General features: G+C 48.6%; 1 protein-coding gene across 1 annotated transcript in view; it reads left to right on the forward strand.

The window, feature by feature from the left end:
* Nucleotides 1–19,392, forward strand: part of LOC140697805 (uncharacterized) — a 70,418-nt gene that overhangs the window by 2,044 nt on the left and 48,982 nt on the right. Inside the window, exons 2-16 of the mRNA XM_072966272.1 lie at nucleotides 927–1,041; nucleotides 1,199–1,372; nucleotides 5,403–5,509; nucleotides 8,315–8,382; nucleotides 11,240–11,298; nucleotides 12,200–12,338; nucleotides 12,793–12,851; nucleotides 13,753–13,891; nucleotides 14,348–14,406; nucleotides 15,308–15,446; nucleotides 15,901–15,959; nucleotides 16,861–16,999; nucleotides 17,456–17,514; nucleotides 18,416–18,554; nucleotides 19,013–19,071. Of these exons, the coding sequence (XP_072822373.1) occupies nucleotides 1,355–1,372; nucleotides 5,403–5,509; nucleotides 8,315–8,382; nucleotides 11,240–11,298; nucleotides 12,200–12,338; nucleotides 12,793–12,851; nucleotides 13,753–13,891; nucleotides 14,348–14,406; nucleotides 15,308–15,446; nucleotides 15,901–15,959; nucleotides 16,861–16,999; nucleotides 17,456–17,514; nucleotides 18,416–18,554; nucleotides 19,013–19,071 (1,242 nt within the window). The 5' untranslated portion in view covers nucleotides 927–1,041; nucleotides 1,199–1,354. The remainder of the gene's footprint in view (nucleotides 1–926; nucleotides 1,042–1,198; nucleotides 1,373–5,402; nucleotides 5,510–8,314; nucleotides 8,383–11,239; nucleotides 11,299–12,199; nucleotides 12,339–12,792; nucleotides 12,852–13,752; nucleotides 13,892–14,347; nucleotides 14,407–15,307; nucleotides 15,447–15,900; nucleotides 15,960–16,860; nucleotides 17,000–17,455; nucleotides 17,515–18,415; nucleotides 18,555–19,012; nucleotides 19,072–19,392) is intronic.

Below are 19,392 nucleotides of genomic sequence, written 5' to 3' on the forward strand. Positions count from 1 at the left end.
CAGTGGGAAGAGGGAAGCGGGGAGGGGCAGTATAGGGGTAGGGAACTTAGAGGCACAAACTGTAAGATTTAAAAGAAGCTACCAGAATATATTGTACAACACGGGGAGTATAGCTACTGTTTGATAATAACTCCAAGTGGAGTATAACTTTGAAAGGTTGTGAATCACTGAACTGTACACCTGTAATTTCTGTCACCGTGTTATACATCAACTATACTTCCGCAACAACAAAAATGCAACCGGAGACCAAAAGATACTCCAATAATTAGACCAACAGGAAAAATGAGAAACAGTTTTAAAAAATACTACCAATTATGGTTGTAAGACATGATGAATTTGAAATTGCCTTCCCATGCCAGAGATGTTAAACTGTGAGAAAATGAGCATCTTAGAATCATTGAAGTCCAGTGTTCTCTCTGATCCTTACAGAAGCAAAGTAGGTGTGATACCATTTTACTTCATTGAAATGCTGTCTTTGTAAAATAGTAGTGAGTCATGATTATATTGTCAGACAGCAACTGAGCTGTTACTTGTGCAAGGAACTGTTGCAAACACTTTGCATGGATTTTCACTGAAGCATCACAGCCGTGTCCTGTGAGATAACTCCTACTTCATCCCTGTTTGGTTGATGAGGAAATTGAGGCACAGAAAGGCTAAGTGGCAGCTTGTAAGTGACAGTTAAAGTAGAAGTCCGGCCCAAGTTGAGCTGAATCTCGAGGTCATGCTTACTATTCAAACAGGTTGTTCTTCCTTTAATGTGGTGAGTAATAAGAGCTTATAAATAGTGTTCTTCCTGCATAAGGAAACTGAGTATTTCTTTTAAAGGGGTAGGAAGAGCATGCTATTGAATGTTTCCAGTGATATGAGTAATTGTATGTTTGAACTACTACGCTCTAATGTCCTAAAAAGTTGTCTCCCGTTCATAGGACGGCCCTCCATTTGGCCTCTGCCAATGGCCATGGAGGCGTGGTGACTCTTCTTCTGGAGCGAGGCTGCCAGATCGATGCCCGGGACAGGAAGAAAAGGACGGCGCTGATCAAGGTGTGTAGCAGCCAGCCGTGCCCACATGAGGTGGAGTCCATGTAATGACTTAAAACTGAATTGGTTTGGTTTAAGCATAATGAACCGCTGGGACTTGTGGCATGTTGACTTGGAATTCCTGGCACTTACAGTCTGTTTCTTGGCATGATACCGACAGGCCGTACAGTGCGAGGCGGAGGAGTGCGTGGAGATCCTCCTGAAAAGTGGAGCGAACGTCAACGCCGCAGATGTGCTTGGCAACACCGCACTCCACTATGCGGCATGCCTCGACACCGCGTCTATCGCGGAGAAGCTGCTGTCCCACGCCGCGGACATGGACATGAAAAATCAGGTATAGCTCCACTCGCTTTCTTGACAGAGTATTTCAAATACAGGTTCTTTTTTAGCCACAGGTGTTTTATTTCTAATACATGTACCGAATAGACTACATCAGGCCCTGTTACCATGGAAACAAGTCCAAAGCCAACGCCAGGGGCTAGAGAAAGGTGATGCCCACAGGAAAGGCAGAGCTCTGTCACCCAGCACCTGTGCTACCCTGGAAGGAACAGCTCCCCATTAGGAAGTGCTTGGGAGTGGGTGGTAGGTTCAGAGGCCATAGAAGATGAAGGCCAGGGGGGAGTGAAATGATGATGAGGGCTGGCTGCCTTAAGAGGCGGGGTGGCTACTGGGGATGGGTGGGAGGAGGGAGGCTCAGTATGCAGCAGGGGAGCTGGGTGAGTGCACATGGGCAGGGGAGGCAGCAGGCCACAGGCCCTGAGCACCCCAGGACCCCCGGTAATAGGATCAGGGCAAGTGAGGTCAGTCAGGTCATGTTTGACAACCGGCAAGGGCATTCACTGGTGCTGGTGTCCATGTGGCCCACCACGTACACCTTAGGGTCTTCCACGCTTAGCCTGGTGTAGCTCCTCAGTGGGGCTGTGGCTCTTTGTGGGCAGCAGGTGATGGCAAAGCTGGTCCGCCTGCTTTTGCTCCAGGACATCTGTTACCTCCCGCCACTGCAGCCCTGCCAGGAATGCCCTCCGCTGACATAGTAGGTGCAGTTTTACGTATTGGAGGCTCAGGCACTTCCTGAGTGAAAATATTTGGAAAGAACTTGTCTAAGATTTCACTTTAAATAATGAGATTTGCAAAGAAGCATTAGAAGGTGCAGCTTTCTTTTGTTTATTTATGGCAGATATTTGTGCAAACGTTGCATTTGTTGCAGGTAAAAAAAAATTCTTTTCAGGTTTTACCCACTCGCTTTTTTTTCTCTTTGGTGTAAAAATCAAAGAAAGCAAAACTTTCCTTGGAAATAGACTTTGTCTTAACACTGAAGCAAAACAAAAACATCTGACAGTGTAATCAACTTCTTGCTGCTATGGACAAGTTTCTGTTTTATTAAAACAAAGAATTTATCTAAAACTGATTTCTGTCTCATTGCCCAAGGCTTAAGGGGAAATAAAAGGAAACAGACTATGGATTGAGCAGTTGAAATATGCAGGCTAGTGTGGAAATTGGGAAATAGCAAGAGGAGGTTTTTGTTTTCCTTCTGTTTATGTAGTTGGGCAAGCTGTTCTTCACTTGTTGGGGAGAAACATTGTCATCTTGGGAAAGAGTGTGAGTGAACTGTACACTTGCCGAGACATCAGCTTTATGGGGACTCTGAGGAAATGACACTGGTGGTGAACAGGGGGTGAGTCCGTGGGAAATAAGAAGAACAGATAACAAACTGACCCAGTGTCCTATTCTGGCAGAAACAGCCTCTTAGATAAGAGTCTAGAGTTGGCTGTCAAATCTAGGATGTCTTGATGGGAAGTAAAGAATGCAGAGATAATGAAATCAAGTTGCTTCTGATCTGAGTAGTCCCTGTTGTACTGCTGTCTACCCAGGAGAATGAAATGCAGTTTTGTTAAGTGACTTTTATGCCTCAACATTTCTTTGTTTGTGCAAATCCTCAGATGAGGGAAGGAACTGGCCCCGTGGGAAAGCGATGAGTCCGAACTGGTCGGTTGTCTCCTGTGCGAGTTCTCAGCTAAAATCGTGCCAGTGAACCACAATCACCTGGCAGCATCTCCAAAAATGTTCAAGCCTAGGCTGTCCCCTGAAGATTTTGAGTGAATAAATGTAGTAAGGCCTGGGCACGGGTAGTCGAAAGATTTCCTTGAGATTCTGATACAGCCCTTGGGTGAGAACTGTTGAATGGCTACATGTACTACGTGTCAGTTCACAGCTCTCGAACAGAAGGCCTCTCTAGAAGAGTGGGAGTGTGACAGATGCGGCGTCCTTCAGTGCTCTCCTGTCCAGCCACAGAAGTCTGACTTCTATCCATCCCTACTTCTGTGCTTGACAAGTTAAAACGAGTATTATTGGCAGTATCTGTGGGCTTGAAGAATAACTCCTTTTTCCTTCCAATCACTGATCATTCGGTGTCACTCAAAGAGTCTTAGAAATTTGCTTCTGGTGAATGATTTAATAAGTAGAGCCCTTTAAGGATTTTGCACCTTTTGTTACCAACCAAGGCATTAGGCCAACAGGGTTTCCTGAGTGCAGTGATAGTAAATCATGACCCTTCTGTTGGTTAAATCTGTGTGACCGAATCTTGCAATATATCTGTTAGATTCACTGAGCACCTGCATCATTAAAATGGTGGGTTTTTTAAAAAAATGGCAGTATACTTGATTTACAGTGTTGTGTTAGTTTCTGCTTTATAGCGGTGATTCAGTTATATACACACACACACACTTTTTCATATTCTTGGCCGCTTTGGTTGACTACAGGATGTCGCATACAGGGCCTTGTACTGTATAGTGGGACGGTGTCGTTTATCTATTTTATATGCAGTAGTTTGTATTTGCTACTCCCAAACTGCTAACTTACCCCGCCTCCACCACCTTTCCTCTCTGGTAGCCATCAGTTTGTTTTCTACATCTGTGAGTCTGTTTCTGTTTCTTCAGTAAGTTCATTGGTGTCATAGTTTGGAGTCCACATATTAAGTGATATCACCTGGGGTTTGTCTTTCTCTTTCCAACTTTCCTCATCCAGGATGATAATCTCTGGTCCCATGCATGTTGTTGCAAATGGCAGGATTTCATTGTTTTTATGGCCGAGTAGTATTCCATTCTATATGAATACACCATGCAAGATGGCAGTTTTAAACATCAAAACCCAGGAGGTTACTAACAGAAGGGAATTGTTTTAAGAATGTAGTTTCAGGCATCTTATGAACTAGACATCCATATGATTAACAATAAGGGAGACTGCGATACAGATTGTAGTCTGAGTAGTCATAGGAAAAGTTCTTAAAGTAGGTATTATGAGTCTTAACAGCACTTTTTATGACATGTTGGGGCCCAGTTTTTTTTTTTTTTTTTGGTAGGACATATGCTACTAAAGGAAGGAAAGGTTTTACATCCAAATATTTGCTTCATACCCAACTGTTTGGAAACACAGCAAACATACAAACACAAGTGGGCTATAGACGAAACATGGCCCCTGGATATGTTCAGTTGGCCTCCACACGTTGAGTCAACGTTTAAAATTTAGGAGACTCGTGCAGAAATCTACATTTCAGACTTGAACTAAAGGAACAAATCTAGTCCCCCGTGAGCCCAGGCTCCCGTGTGGTCTGCTGTGCAGAGGCAGCCCCTAGTCAGTGGGGTGTGTGTTCTCCACTTTGCCGTCCTCACCTGGGACCTTCACTGAACATGGGTCCCCTACTTTGCCTCTGTAAGCATTTGATTTGACAATTCCTGTTTTACAGTATATTTTGATAATGATTTTGAGGTTTTAAAGGCAGTGTATATTAAATTTATAATCTATTTCATATTGTATAATAATCTCACGCATGGGATTGAATTTTTCAAATTAGAACTTATAAGTTGATTTTTAAAACAAACTTTTTCTTTTCATGAATATGCAAATAATCATATTCCCATCGGAATGTCTTTAAACCTGATGAGGTTGGTCGTGGTCAAATCTGTACAGGTTATGCTCACTGCAGACAGTGTGATGTCTTTCTCCTCCGCGTGGCTCCTTAGAGCTGCGCTTGACTCAGTAGCTACATGGCTCCCTGTGGAGCAGTGCTGAGAGCGCTGAGCGCAGTCACAGAGCAGTAAGGGGGCGACAGAAGGCCTGGCAGAAGCAAAGGCTCTTGGAACCAGTAAGTGCTTGAAGTGAGTTTTAGAGAATGACTTCACGGTGAACTTTCTGAAGAGCTCAAGGAGGAGTGTTTTAAAGAGTAGGAGCCCAGAGGGGTGAGGAGGAAGAGGCTACTTTGTATTTACTTTACATGATATGTTTATGTTCAGAGACTTACAAGTTTTTACATTCAGTTTTGAAATATGTAATTTTGTACATTATACACTGTTTTTGCTGTTTTACAGGATGACCTGACACCACTGTTACTTGCCAGAAGGAACAACAGGCAGCTAATGGCAGACTTTTTAAAGGAAAAACAGGCACACATGCCTACAGTTGAGAAGACGAAAAGGTACAGTAGTTTGTTACCTTTTAAAAAAAAAAACTTTGCTGTTGTTCCCGAGCAGTATCAGTTAGAAAACTTAAATTAATAAAATGATTAACTTAGAATCCACACATCTTCGGTTAGGGAGAAAAGCAATTCCGACTGGGTGTCACAAAGAACAGAATAGAACAGGATTCCTCTTCCTTTATAATATTGACTGATGTCATTTGCAACCTGATTCTTTTGATCATATGATCTTCTCATAGGTCAGGGAGATCACTTTCATTTTATTAGTATGAATTCCAATTTTAATTGATGTTATGATAGAACATTGAATATCTGAATTCTTTTATAATAATGTTTAAATTTCTACTGTGTATAGGTTTTTTCTTAAAAGATGAAGGTTAAACATAGAGGAATTTGTTTTATCTTTTAGATGACTATTAGCTTGAAATGACTATCTTTGAAGAATACTGATATTTTTAGGTTATCACACACGAGTGTGCATCACCATTACCGGATCCTATGGGCTCATCCGTTTTTATCCTTTCTCAATTCTTGTTCATTTTGATGATTTTATTTTTAATTGATAATGGTAGAAACAGGAAAGATAGCTTTAGTGATTGAATAAACATTTCCTTTAAAGCAGACAAGGCAGTGGTAGATGATAAAGAGGAAAGAGTTGAGCTTTAGATCCAGACCAGGTTTAAGTCCTAGCTTTCCTGTTTGTCAGGTGTGTTCCCTGAGGAACATAACTTCTTATCGACAGATAAGTTTCCTGATATGTAAAGGAGGACAGGAGTACATCCTTTATGGGGGGTTGTGTGTAAGAAGGAAATACATACGGTATTTAATTCAGGGCCAAGCACATGCTTCTCAGCATGATTCACTGCAACCGGGACTATTTTCATTATTCATATTATTGTTTGAAGCCTGCAAACAGCTTTTGTTTTCCTGACCTCTAGCTGATTTTAAACTATAAAATTTCAGACTCATCAAGAAATGGGGAAATCTTTATTTAAATCTTTCCCTACTTGACATAAGTGACCTCAGCATCATTTCTTGTCCATCAGAGGACTTTAAATCTGCAAGTTCGTCTCTGTGTTACCCCAGGAGGACAGGGGGCTGCTTTTTTGTGGCTTGCTTTTGGCCTTGAGGTAACTTGCCGAGATGAACACTTGAGCATGTATATGATCAGTCTTACAGAGATGGTCAAGGTACAATATATCAAATAAGCTGTTGGAGAAAGTTAAGTAAATTCCTTGGGGAGGGGGTGGGTTTTCTTCCCTGATTTTAGAACAGCCCTCATGCTTGCTGTAAATGATGAATCACCAAATATGGTCAGGCTTCTTCTTCAACAAGGCATTGATGTCTTTCCTCAAGATACCTAGGCATGGAGTGTAGAAGGATATGCTCTTATTAGTGGTTTTAATACGTAAGTGTTTACACTAAAATGGCGATGATCACTAAACTGAGGTTGAAAATAAGTGTTACTTGTCACACGACAGGTGAGAGTTCCGAGTTGGGTGCAGGCAGTTGGGGGATGGCAGTGAGCTGTGCCCATCATGAGCTGGAAATCACGCCAAAGGCCAGACTAGTGAGATGCAGCAGTGGCCCAGGATCCTTTATCTCAGGGCCTCTGAGCCCTTTGTCCTTCAGCATCCTCGTGTTCTGTATTTCAATGTCATAACTGATTTTTCTAAGCAGCTATTTGGGTCTTAAAGTGTTTAATTGAGCAGAAAATCCTGTCTTTTGCCTTGAGGGCTTTCCTCTGTACTCTTCCTCTGGAATCTTCCAAGAAGCGAAGGGATTCCCTGAGGTCAAAGTGACACCCGTCTTCCACAGGTCACTGGGGTTGGGGTGGGGAGGAGGGCTTTCTAGCCATTCTGTTGTTCCCCTCGATTCTGTTGCTGCAGCGTCGGTATGAAAACTGGTCTCAGCAGGGTCTCGTTGGCAGCTGGGTCTGCGCTGTGCATGTTGTTCTCTAAAGACCTTTAATAACATCATTTTAAAAGAAGAAAAGAAAACAGAATGTGGCCCTGCAGTTGGTCCTGTGTGACCTCTCCTCCCAGGATGCCCGTGCTGACCCACGCTCCTCAGCCTTCCTCGTGACCCACACTCAGACTGCAGGGCGACAGCTTGTATAGTTCTCATGCATTGCTTGTGTGACGTCCTGTACTTACAAATACAGCTACAAAACATGTAATAGCTGAGGTGCCCTGAATTATAATCCCTGAAAAAGGACGGCTCATCACCATAACTTGGAACATTTTCTGAAAACTGCACCTTTGAATATTGCATACCTATGAAAAAACACACATTGGTTTTTATTTGGGGTGCTAAAATAGTTCTGGCATTAAAGTTCAAGAAGGATTTATTCAATTTCTTCACCGTTTCTCAGAGCATTGTGGGGGTATATTATGTCATTAAATCCTCTGAATAGTATTGGGAATTAAGGCTATAAGATCCCAGTTTTATAGAGGAACACTTTGAGCTGATGAGAAACAACTTTTCCGGGAACAAATAGCTGTTGGTTACAGAGCTCGGACTTCTGAGTTCAAGATCCTTTCCGTGTGTCAGACTAAGTCTAGTTCACTTCATGAGCTATCCTGCCCTCAACTCATGACTACTTAACCTGACTTTTTTTTCTCCTTAAATTACATGTTAAAGAACAAGTGTATAGAACTTAGAAATTTGAGGTATACAGGACCATTGAAGGTTTGATATTAGCTCTGCTATTGTATGAAATAATGTAAGAGTTTAGTATCTTTGGTCATTATTTTCATATTGGCATTCAAGAGTAATATTTATCGATTACTTTTTTTAACATAGCGAACACAAAGACGAAAGGAGACGTGAAAGACCCTTTCAAACTACCAGCCTGGCGAAGACTTCTGATTGTAAGTGACTCTCTGTGGTCCTGCCATAGATGGAGAAAGTGAGAGTGAGGCAGTGCTGATCATGACAGAGCAGTCAGAACAGCCAGTGTGGGAATTCCATGTATACCTTGATTTTTACAATTAATTTCTCCCTTAATGCTCTACTGTTCCAGATTATTTAGGAAGTTAATTGTAGGTCATTTAAACCCTGAGACAGTGTTGTCTGGAAAGAAATTCATGTATTTAAACACAGCCCCTGAAATCCCATGTTCTGTCTTTGTGTAAAGAAGGAAAACAGATCTTTAAGTTTGTTGTCCATTTCCTCCATCAACCACACTATAACACACTGGACTTCTCATAGAACTGGATCTAATGGGTTACACTGGGGAAATGAAGGTTAGTTATTGCATAGTGACTCATCTCACTTAAAAAGTTACTGTCTTTAAAAGGGAGAAGTCAGTAATCCCTTCCTGGTACTCTAACGCTTTGGCAACCCGTGAGTACTGCAAAGCTGAGCCAGTGCGCAGCACACCAGTAAGAGATTGTTGTTGAAAAGTACCCAGCGACAGTACAGAAGTCCGGAAAGCAGTGCCTTGTGGAGAAGCACTGGTCATTTTTCCCATCCTTACACCAACCAGGTCTCACTCTTACAACTTCATTCCTCATAAGTGCGAACAGAATGTGATATGCTGACCTAATGACAACCAGATATATTCCTGTCTTTCTCCTCCTTCTCCTCCTCCCTCTTCCTCTTCTTATTCTTGGATACTTGTCATGAAACTAATTTTGTTAGAACCAGCTGCTCTGTTGCCATCAGTTAAAGGATTTTCATCATAAATATTCAAATAGCCCAACACAGGACTTAAGAAACTGCAGTAAAAGCACAAAAATGCTTCCCATGCGCATGAACACTGCTGCGCTCTGTGGGGGCCCCTGTAACACAGCCAGCCCCTGACAAGCAAAGAGCTTCTGCTGGTTGGCGTTGCCAGTTATGGGAGACACAGAGATGGAACTGGTAGTTCTTGTCCTTAAGGCAATCAGAATACGACACAGTTGTCCCTGGTTGTTTTCTGTGTTTTTTAAAGTAGAGTTTTGAAAGGAAGCATTCTCATTGATCTGATAATTATTATCACTTTTTAGGTCATTTTTTCCCACATAAATGGCTGTCAAGTGTCTCATAGGTGCTAAGCACGAACCTGATGTTACAAAATGCAGACATTTAACATGCAGCCCCGCCCCCCAGGAGCATGTCACTTATCGTCATGTTTGTGAGTCCCTCTCGGTGACTCTGCTCCCTGTGTCCCAGGGCCCCTAGGGCTTCATAAGTGTCTTTCTGTATCTTTCATTGGTATTTCATATGTGCCCAATGCTTTAAGTTCATGGTGAGGAAATGGCTCTTGAAAAAGTGGGCAGGATTGGAGGGAAGCATGCAGGGCGAGAAGTTTGCCAGGGAAGCAGAGAGAAGGACAGTGTTTGGTAGGAGGAACAACTTTCAAGATGACATTTGGCCAAAGGAACAGCAGGGAGAGGCAAAGATGTGCCAGGGAACTCAAGGGGATTCATGAGTTTCATGAAGTTGGCCCAAAAAGGATGCCGTGGGCGTGGTTGGGAACGAGGTGAATGCAGAGCTCAGGCACACTCTGGGAAGTCCTTCTAGTTCTACAGAGAAGAGTAGGTCTCCTGTAGACCCCGGGAAATGTATCGGAATGCTGCTTGCTGTAACGAATAATAGACCTGAGGGGCAGTGGCTAAAACAAGAAGAAGTAGGATTGTGCAGATGATTCATGATGCCATCAGCATCCCAGATGTCCCTCCTTCAGCTGTGAGGCTGCCGGTGTTTGACGTCTCCTTTCCTGGTCTGCTGGTTGGCAGCAGCTCCTGGCATTATATTCTCACATGGGAATATCCAAAGGCCAGAAGGACTGCTTTTGTCTACCTCTTTTCCTACAAATAACGAAGAACAGTAGGATGCTTACAATAGCCTTCCCCGGATATTTTACTGGCTGGGTTATATCACATACTCATTCCTAAATGAGCCTCTGGTGAAGGAAAGGTAGTTTCACTCATTATCTTAGAAGTCAGTTCTGTTTTGGGAGCTGGGGGGAGGTTACGTTCTTTGTATATTGGGATAAAAAGATATCAAAGTAAAGTTGCAATTGTGCAACAAGAAGGAAGAAAAACAATGGATGTCAGGTTGGAAATGAGCAACATGTGCTGCAGGGATTCCATAGGGAATTTTGAGGAAAAGAGCAAGAAGATTAGATTTGAGTATTAGGGCTCTCTGGTCATGACCTAAAGCATAGGGAGGGATGACCGAGCCAGAAATAGAGAAACAAGAAAACGGTACTGAGACGGATGCAAGCGATGAAGGTGCTCCAGAGGAGCCAATAGATGAGAAGAAGTTGACCTTTGTGGATGGAAAAGACAACACTGACATGGCCAGTAAAATAGTAAAATCTATGGAGTTTGATTTTTCTTCTCTCTGTGCTTAAAAGCCACTACAGGGTGAGGGAAGGGAATAGCTGATTGGTAGATGGATCGCATGCTTCAGATACAGGAGTTCCTTGATTCAATACCCAGTATCTCCATTAAAAACAAAAATACAAAAGCTAATGAAATATATCTGAAGTCTGTAGATACAGATAACATATCCATTACTGTTTCTTTTCCATTTCCCAACTACCGCAATACATAGCCAACAAAAGACCAAGGTTTTCCTAAGCAAAGTGCATCTTCCCTGTGAAATTCTTTTGGGTCACGTTAACTTACGGAAAAATTCTTGCAAGCAGTTAGGCTTCACGTGTGTGTGTGTGTGTGTGTGTGAGCAGGTCAAAGCTGTCAGTGTTGTCTGAATAATCTGTGTGACTGCACCCTCTAGGTGAAGAGTCACCTTTCCCCTCGGGACCGGAGGAGGACGCACGCACCCCTGGCGAGGAGGTACCATCTCGTTTTCTTGACTTACGTCGTCTTGTAGCACCTAGCCGTCGAGGGTCCCTAGTGCACATGAGCGGATGGATGCATCGCCCCTGCGTCCCGACGTTTGCGTTTCCCCGTCGCGGTTCTTGACTCCCCTTTTGTAATCCAAGCTAACTAAGTCATTCTGTGCTTTCGGTCTCACCAGGGCACAGTACACTTGCGTTAGTTCTCCACGCTCCCCTACGGAGAGCGGTGTCTGTGTCTCCATTCTTTGCTTGCACTGCTTTTCCCTGGTAGGTTAGTCCAAGTCACTGCATATAGATAGCTCCCCGTGCCAGTTCGGTCAGGTTTCAGAGGTCTCCCGCTTCGCCTTGTCGTTTTGGCCCTCCTCGGTTTCGATGAGTGGACTGGTGCCTCAGTTTACTGAGTCTTGCCAGTGGGGTCTTCCCATTCCGTTCCCACCCAAGTGTGTTCCCGGTGTTCCGTGTGACTTCCCGTGCCGTTTCCCACCTCGTCCTTTGGCTCAAGCTGCCCCTCCTCGAGTCCCTCAGCCTGCCCCCTCTGCGCTCGGCCTGCCTTTGAAGACACGGTGCGGTCTTCCCAGCGTTCCCCGAGCCGAGCCCTGCCCCAGACTCTTCTGTCCTTTGGGCCCTGCCTGTCCGTTCGCGTCGGCTGTCGATAGGCTGCTGAATGGCCCTTTGCCGTGCTGATGGGTGTTCCCGTGTCCCTGCGTCTGGTAACAACACGGAGCAGAATGTGTCTTTCGTGTGTCTTCCCAGCTGTTGGCCAGGGTGATGCCTGTGGTTTGACACAGGCAGTGACTGGTTGCTGCCTCACCGAACTGACAGACTGAATGGCCAAGTGCAGGAGTCGGATGGTTTCTCAAGGTGGGTTGTGGGGTTCCTTTGCTTTGTTTTCACAGGAAGGGGTGCCCGAGCCCAAAGCAGAACGGGACGGCACCCGTGCTGAGACACTCGTCGCTGACGAAGGCGCTCCAGACGAGACAACCGAAGACGAGACCCTGCCGTCTGTGCTTGCGGCAGAGCAACCTGATGAGTCCGGTAGGTTGGTGAACATCCACGGAGGTTGACTGTTCTCCTGTGTGTGCTTGAAGGCTACTGTGGGGCGGGGAAGGGTGTAGCTGATGGGTAGATGGGTGGCATGCTTCGGATGCAGGAGTTCCTGGGTCCCATGGCCAGGACCTCCTTTCAAAGGAAGAAGCCAAATGGCGATCTAAGATACCTCAAGGCTGTAGGTCCACATACCCCATGCAGTACTCCCGTCTTGTTTTCCTTCTGCCCACTGTCTCCACACATACCCCTAACACAAGCAGGCCTTCCCTCAAGAAACTGCCTCAGTCCTCTGAAATGCTCTTGGGCCACGTTAGTTTACGGAAAGCTTCTTGGGTGGAGTTAGGCTTCACGGGTTTGTGTGTGTGTGTGTGTGTGTGTGTGCGTGGAGGTCAAAGTGGTCAGTGATGTCTCTGAATAATCTTTGTGTGACTGCACCCTCTAGGTGAAGAGTCACCTTTCCCCTCGGGACCGGAGGAGGACGCACGCACCCCTGGCGAGGAGGTACCATCTCGTTTTCTTGACTTACGTCGTCTTGTAGCACCTAGCCGTCGAGGGTCCCTAGTGCACATGAGCGGATGGATGCATCGCCCCTGCGTCCCGACGTTTGCGTTTCCCCGTCGCGGTTCTTGACTCCCCTTTTGTAATCCAAGCTAACTAAGTCATTCTGTGCTTTCGGTCTCACCAGGGCACAGTACACTTGCGTTAGTTCTCCACGCTCCCCTACGGAGAGCGGTGTCTGTGTCTCCATTCTTTGCTTGCACTGCTTTTCCCTGGTAGGTTAGTCCAAGTCACTGCATATAGATAGCTCCCCGTGCCAGTTCGGTCAGGTTTCAGAGGTCTCCCGCTTCGCCTTGTCGTTTTGGCCCTCCTCGGTTTCGATGAGTGGACTGGTGCCTCAGTTTACTGAGTCTTGCCAGTGGGGTCTTCCCATTCCGTTCCCACCCAAGTGTGTTCCCGGTGTTCCGTGTGACTTCCCGTGCCGTTTCCCACCTCGTCCTTTGGCTCAAGCTGCCCCTCCTCGAGTCCCTCAGCCTGCCCCCTCTGCGCTCGGCCTGCCTTTGAAGACACGGTGCGGTCTTCCCAGCGTTCCCCGAGCCGAGCCCTGCCCCAGACTCTTCTGTCCTTTGGGCCCTGCCTGTCCGTTCGCGTCGGCTGTCGATAGGCTGCTGAATGGCCCTTTGCCGTGCTGATGGGTGTTCCCGTGTCCCTGCGTCTGGTAACAACACGGAGCAGAATGTGTCTTTCGTGTGTCTTCCCAGCTGTTGGCCAGGGTGATGCCTGTGGTTTGACACAGGCAGTGACTGGTTGCTGCCTCACCGAACTGACAGACTGAATGGCCAAGTGCAGGAGTCGGATGGTTTCTCAAGGTGGGTTGTGGGGTTCCTTTGCTTTGTTTTCACAGGAAGGGGTGCCCGAGCCCAAAGCAGAACGGGACGGCACCCGTGCTGAGACACTCGTCGCTGACGAAGGCGCTCCAGACGAGACAACCGAAGACGAGACCCTGCCGTCTGTGCTTGCGGCAGAGCAACCTGATGAGTCCGGTAGGTTGGTGAACATCCACGGAGGTTGACTGTTCTCCTGTGTGTGCTTGAAGGCTACTGTGGGGCGGGGAAGGGTGTAGCTGATGGGTAGATGGGTGGCATGCTTCGGATGCAGGAGTTCCTGGGTCCCATGGCCAGGACCTCCTTTCAAAGGAAGAAGCCAAATGGCGATCTAAGATACCTCAAGGCTGTAGGTCCACATACCCCATGCAGTACTCCCGTCTTGTTTTCCTTCTGCCCACTGTCTCCACACATACCCCTAACACAAGCAGGCCTTCCCTCAAGAAACTGCCTCAGTCCTCTGAAATGCTCTTGGGCCACGTTAGTTTACGGAAAGCTTCTTGGGTGGAGTTAGGCTTCACGGGTTTGTGTGTGTGTGTGTGTGTGTGTGTGTGCGTGGAGGTCAAAGTGGTCAGTGATGTCTCTGAATAATCTTTGTGTGACTGCACCCTCTAGGTGAAGAGTCACCTTTCCCCTCGGGACCGGAGGAGGACGCACGCACCCCTGGCGAGGAGGTACCATCTCGTTTTCTTGACTTACGTCGTCTTGTAGCACCTAGCCGTCGAGGGTCCCTAGTGCACATGAGCGGATGGATGCATCGCCCCTGCGTCCCGACGTTTGCGTTTCCCCGTCGCGGTTCTTGACTCCCCTTTTGTAATCCAAGCTAACTAAGTCATTCTGTGCTTTCGGTCTCACCAGGGCACAGTACACTTGCGTTAGTTCTCCACGCTCCCCTACGGAGAGCGGTGTCTGTGTCTCCATTCTTTGCTTGCACTGCTTTTCCCTGGTAGGTTAGTCCAAGTCACTGCATATAGATAGCTCCCCGTGCCAGTTCGGTCAGGTTTCAGAGGTCTCCCGCTTCGCCTTGTCGTTTTGGCCCTCCTCGGTTTCGATGAGTGGACTGGTGCCTCAGTTTACTGAGTCTTGCCAGTGGGGTCTTCCCATTCCGTTCCCACCCAAGTGTGTTCCCGGTGTTCCGTGTGACTTCCCGTGCCGTTTCCCACCTCGTCCTTTGGCTCAAGCTGCCCCTCCTCGAGTCCCTCAGCCTGCCCCCTCTGCGCTCGGCCTGCCTTTGAAGACACGGTGCGGTCTTCCCAGCGTTCCCCGAGCCGAGCCCTGCCCCAGACTCTTCTGTCCTTTGGGCCCTGCCTGTCCGTTCGCGTCGGCTGTCGATAGGCTGCTGAATGGCCCTTTGCCGTGCTGATGGGTGTTCCCGTGTCCCTGCGTCTGGTAACAACACGGAGCAGAATGTGTCTTTCGTGTGTCTTCCCAGCTGTTGGCCAGGGTGATGCCTGTGGTTTGACACAGGCAGTGACTGGTTGCTGCCTCACCGAACTGACAGACTGAATGGCCAAGTGCAGGAGTCGGATGGTTTCTCAAGGTGGGTTGTGGGGTTCCTTTGCTTTGTTTTCACAGGAAGGGGTGCCCGAGCCCAAAGCAGAACGGGACGGCACCCGTGCTGAGACACTCGTCGCTGACGAAGGCGCTCCAGACGAGACAACCGAAGACGAGACCCTGCCGTCTGTGCTTGCGGCAGAGCAACCTGATGAGTCCGGTAGGTTGGTGAACATCCACGGAGGTTGACTGTTCTCCTGTGTGTGCTTGAAGGCTACTGTGGGGCGGGGAAGGGTGTAGCTGATGGGTAGATGGGTGGCATGCTTCGGATGCAGGAGTTCCTGGGTCCCATGGCCAGGACCTCCTTTCAAAGGAAGAAGCCAAATGGCGATCTAAGATACCTCAAGGCTGTAGGTCCACATACCCCATGCAGTACTCCCGTCTTGTTTTCCTTCTGCCCACTGTCTCCACACATACCCCTAACACAAGCAGGCCTTCCCTCAAGAAACTGCCTCAGTCCTCTGAAATGCTCTTGGGCCACGTTAGTTTACGGAAAGCTTCTTGGGTGGAGTTAGGCTTCACGGGTTTGTGTGTGTGTGTGTGTGTGTGTGTGCGTGGAGGTCAAAGTGGTCAGTGATGTCTCTGAATAATCTTTGTGTGACTGCACCCTCTAGGTGAAGAGTCACCTTTCCCCTCGGGACCGGAGGAGGACGCACGCACCCCTGGCGAGGAGGTACCATCTCGTTTTCTTGACTTACGTCGTCTTGTAGCACCTAGCCGTCGAGGGTCCCTAGTGCACATGAGCGGATGGATGCATCGCCCCTGCGTCCCGACGTTTGCGTTTCCCCGTCGCGGTTCTTGACTCCCCTTTTGTAATCCAAGCTAACTAAGTCATTCTGTGCTTTCGGTCTCACCAGGGCACAGTACACTTGCGTTAGTTCTCCACGCTCCCCTACGGAGAGCGGTGTCTGTGTCTCCATTCTTTGCTTGCACTGCTTTTCCCTGGTAGGTTAGTCCAAGTCACTGCATATAGATAGCTCCCCGTGCCAGTTCGGTCAGGTTTCAGAGGTCTCCCGCTTCGCCTTGTCGTTTTGGCCCTCCTCGGTTTCGATGAGTGGACTGGTGCCTCAGTTTACTGAGTCTTGCCAGTGGGGTCTTCCCATTCCGTTCCCACCCAAGTGTGTTCCCGGTGTTCCGTGTGACTTCCCGTGCCGTTTCCCACCTCGTCCTTTGGCTCAAGCTGCCCCTCCTCGAGTCCCTCAGCCTGCCCCCTCTGCGCTCGGCCTGCCTTTGAAGACACGGTGCGGTCTTCCCAGCGTTCCCCGAGCCGAGCCCTGCCCCAGACTCTTCTGTCCTTTGGGCCCTGCCTGTCCGTTCGCGTCGGCTGTCGATAGGCTGCTGAATGGCCCTTTGCCGTGCTGATGGGTGTTCCCGTGTCCCTGCGTCTGGTAACAACACGGAGCAGAATGTGTCTTTCGTGTGTCTTCCCAGCTGTTGGCCAGGGTGATGCCTGTGGTTTGACACAGGCAGTGACTGGTTGCTGCCTCACCGAACTGACAGACTGAATGGCCAAGTGCAGGAGTCGGATGGTTTCTCAAGGTGGGTTGTGGGGTTCCTTTGCTTTGTTTTCACAGGAAGGGGTGCCCGAGCCCAAAGCAGAACGGGACGGCACCCGTGCTGAGACACTCGTCGCTGACGAAGGCGCTCCAGACGAGACAACCGAAGACGAGACCCTGCCGTCTGTGCTTGCGGCAGAGCAACCTGATGAGTCCGGTAGGTTGGTGAACATCCACGGAGGTTGACTGTTCTCCTGTGTGTGCTTGAAGGCTACTGTGGGGCGGGGAAGGGTGTAGCTGATGGGTAGATGGGTGGCATGCTTCGGATGCAGGAGTTCCTGGGTCCCATGGCCAGGACCTCCTTTCAAAGGAAGAAGCCAAATGGCGATCTAAGATACCTCAAGGCTGTAGGTCCACATACCCCATGCAGTACTCCCGTCTTGTTTTCCTTCTGCCCACTGTCTCCACACATACCCCTAACACAAGCAGGCCTTCCCTCAAGAAACTGCCTCAGTCCTCTGAAATGCTCTTGGGCCACGTTAGTTTACGGAAAGCTTCTTGGGTGGAGTTAGGCTTCACGGGTTTGTGTGTGTGTGTGTGTGTGTGTGTGTGCGTGGAGGTCAAAGTGGTCAGTGATGTCTCTGAATAATCTTTGTGTGACTGCACCCTCTAGGTGAAGAGTCACCTTTCCCCTCGGGACCGGAGGAGGACGCACGCACCCCTGGCGAGGAGGTACCATCTCGTTTTCTTGACTTACGTCGTCTTGTAGCACCTAGCCGTCGAGGGTCCCTAGTGCACATGAGCGGATGGATGCATCGCCCCTGCGTCCCGACGTTTGCGTTTCCCCGTCGCGGTTCTTGACTCCCCTTTTGTAATCCAAGCTAACTAAGTCATTCTGTGCTTTCGGTCTCACCAGGGCACAGTACACTTGCGTTAGTTCTCCACGCTCCCCTACGGAGAGCGGTGTCTGTGTCTCCATTCTTTGCTTGCACTGCTTTTCCCTGGTAGGTTAGTCCAAGTCACTGCATATAGATAGCTCCCCGTGCCAGTTCGGTCAGGTTTCAGAGGTCTCCCGCTTCGCCTTGTCGTTTTGGCCCTCCTCGGTTTCGATGAGTGGACTGGTGCCTCAGTTTACTGAGTCTTGCCAGTGGGGTCTTCCCATTCCGTTCCCACCCAAGTGTGTTCCCGGTGTTCCGTGTGACTTCCCGTGCCGTTTCCCACCTCGTCCTTTGGCTCAAGCTGCCCCTCCTCGAGTCCCTCAGCCTGCCCCCTCTGCGCTCGGCCTGCCTTTGAAGACACGGTGCGGTCTTCCCAGCGTTCCCCGAGCCGAGCCCTGCCCCAGACTCTTCTGTCCTTTGGGCCCTGCCTGTCCGTTCGCGTCGGCTGTCGATAGGCTGCTGAATGGCCCTTTGCCGTGCTGATGGGTGTTCCCGTGTCCCTGCGTCTGGTAACAACACGGAGCAGAATGTGTCTTTCGTGTGTCTTCCCAGCTGTTGGCCAGGGTGATGCCTGTGGTTTGACACAGGCAGTGACTGGTTGCTGCCTCACCGAACTGACAGACTGAATGGCCAAGTGCAGGAGTCGGATGGTTTCTCAAGGTGGGTTGTGGGGTTCCTTTGCTTTGTTTTCACAGGAAGGGGTGCCCGAGCCCAAAGCAGAACGGGACGGCACCCGTGCTGAGACACTCGTCGCTGACGAAGGCGCTCCAGACGAGACAACCGAAGACGAGACCCTGCCGTCTGTGCTTGCGGCAGAGCAACCTGATGAGTCCGGTAGGTTGGTGAACATCCACGGAGGTTGACTGTTCTCCTGTGTGTGCTTGAAGGCTACTGTGGGGCGGGGAAGGGTGTAGCTGATGGGTAGATGGGTGGCATGCTTCGGATGCAGGAGTTCCTGGGTCCCATGGCCAGGACCTCCTTTCAAAGGAAGAAGCCAAATGGCGATCTAAGATACCTCAAGGCTGTAGGTCCACATACCCCATGCAGTACTCCCGTCTTGTTTTCCTTCTGCCCACTGTCTCCACACATACCCCTAACACAAGCAGGCCTTCCCTCAAGAAACTGCCTCAGTCCTCTGAAATGCTCTTGGGCCACGTTAGTTTACGGAAAGCTTCTTGGGTGGAGTTAGGCTTCACGGGTTTGTGTGTGTGTGTGTGTGTGTGTGTGTGTGCGTGGAGGTCAAAGTGGTCAGTGATGTCTCTGAATAATCTTTGTGTGACTGCACCCTCTAGGTGAAGAGTCACCTTTCCCCTCGGGACCGGAGGAGGACGCACGCACCCCTGGCGAGGAGGTACCATCTCGTTTTCTTGACTTACGTCGTCTTGTAGCACCTAGCCGTCGAGGGTCCCTAGTGCACATGAGCGGATGGATGCATCGCCCCTGCGTCCCGACGTTTGCGTTTCCCCGTCGCGGTTCTTGACTCCCCTTTTGTAATCCAAGCTAACTAAGTCATTCTGTGCTTTCGGTCTCACCAGGGCACAGTACACTTGCGTTAGTTCTCCACGCTCCCCTACGGAGAGCGGTGTCTGTGTCTCCATTCTTTGCTTGCACTGCTTTTCCCTGGTAGGTTAGTCCAAGTCACTGCATATAGATAGCTCCCCGTGCCAGTTCG

This window comes from Vicugna pacos, chromosome 8 (genome assembly GCF_048564905.1).
Source record: "Vicugna pacos chromosome 8, VicPac4, whole genome shotgun sequence".
Classification (NCBI taxonomy): Eukaryota; Metazoa; Chordata; class Mammalia; order Artiodactyla; family Camelidae; genus Vicugna; species Vicugna pacos.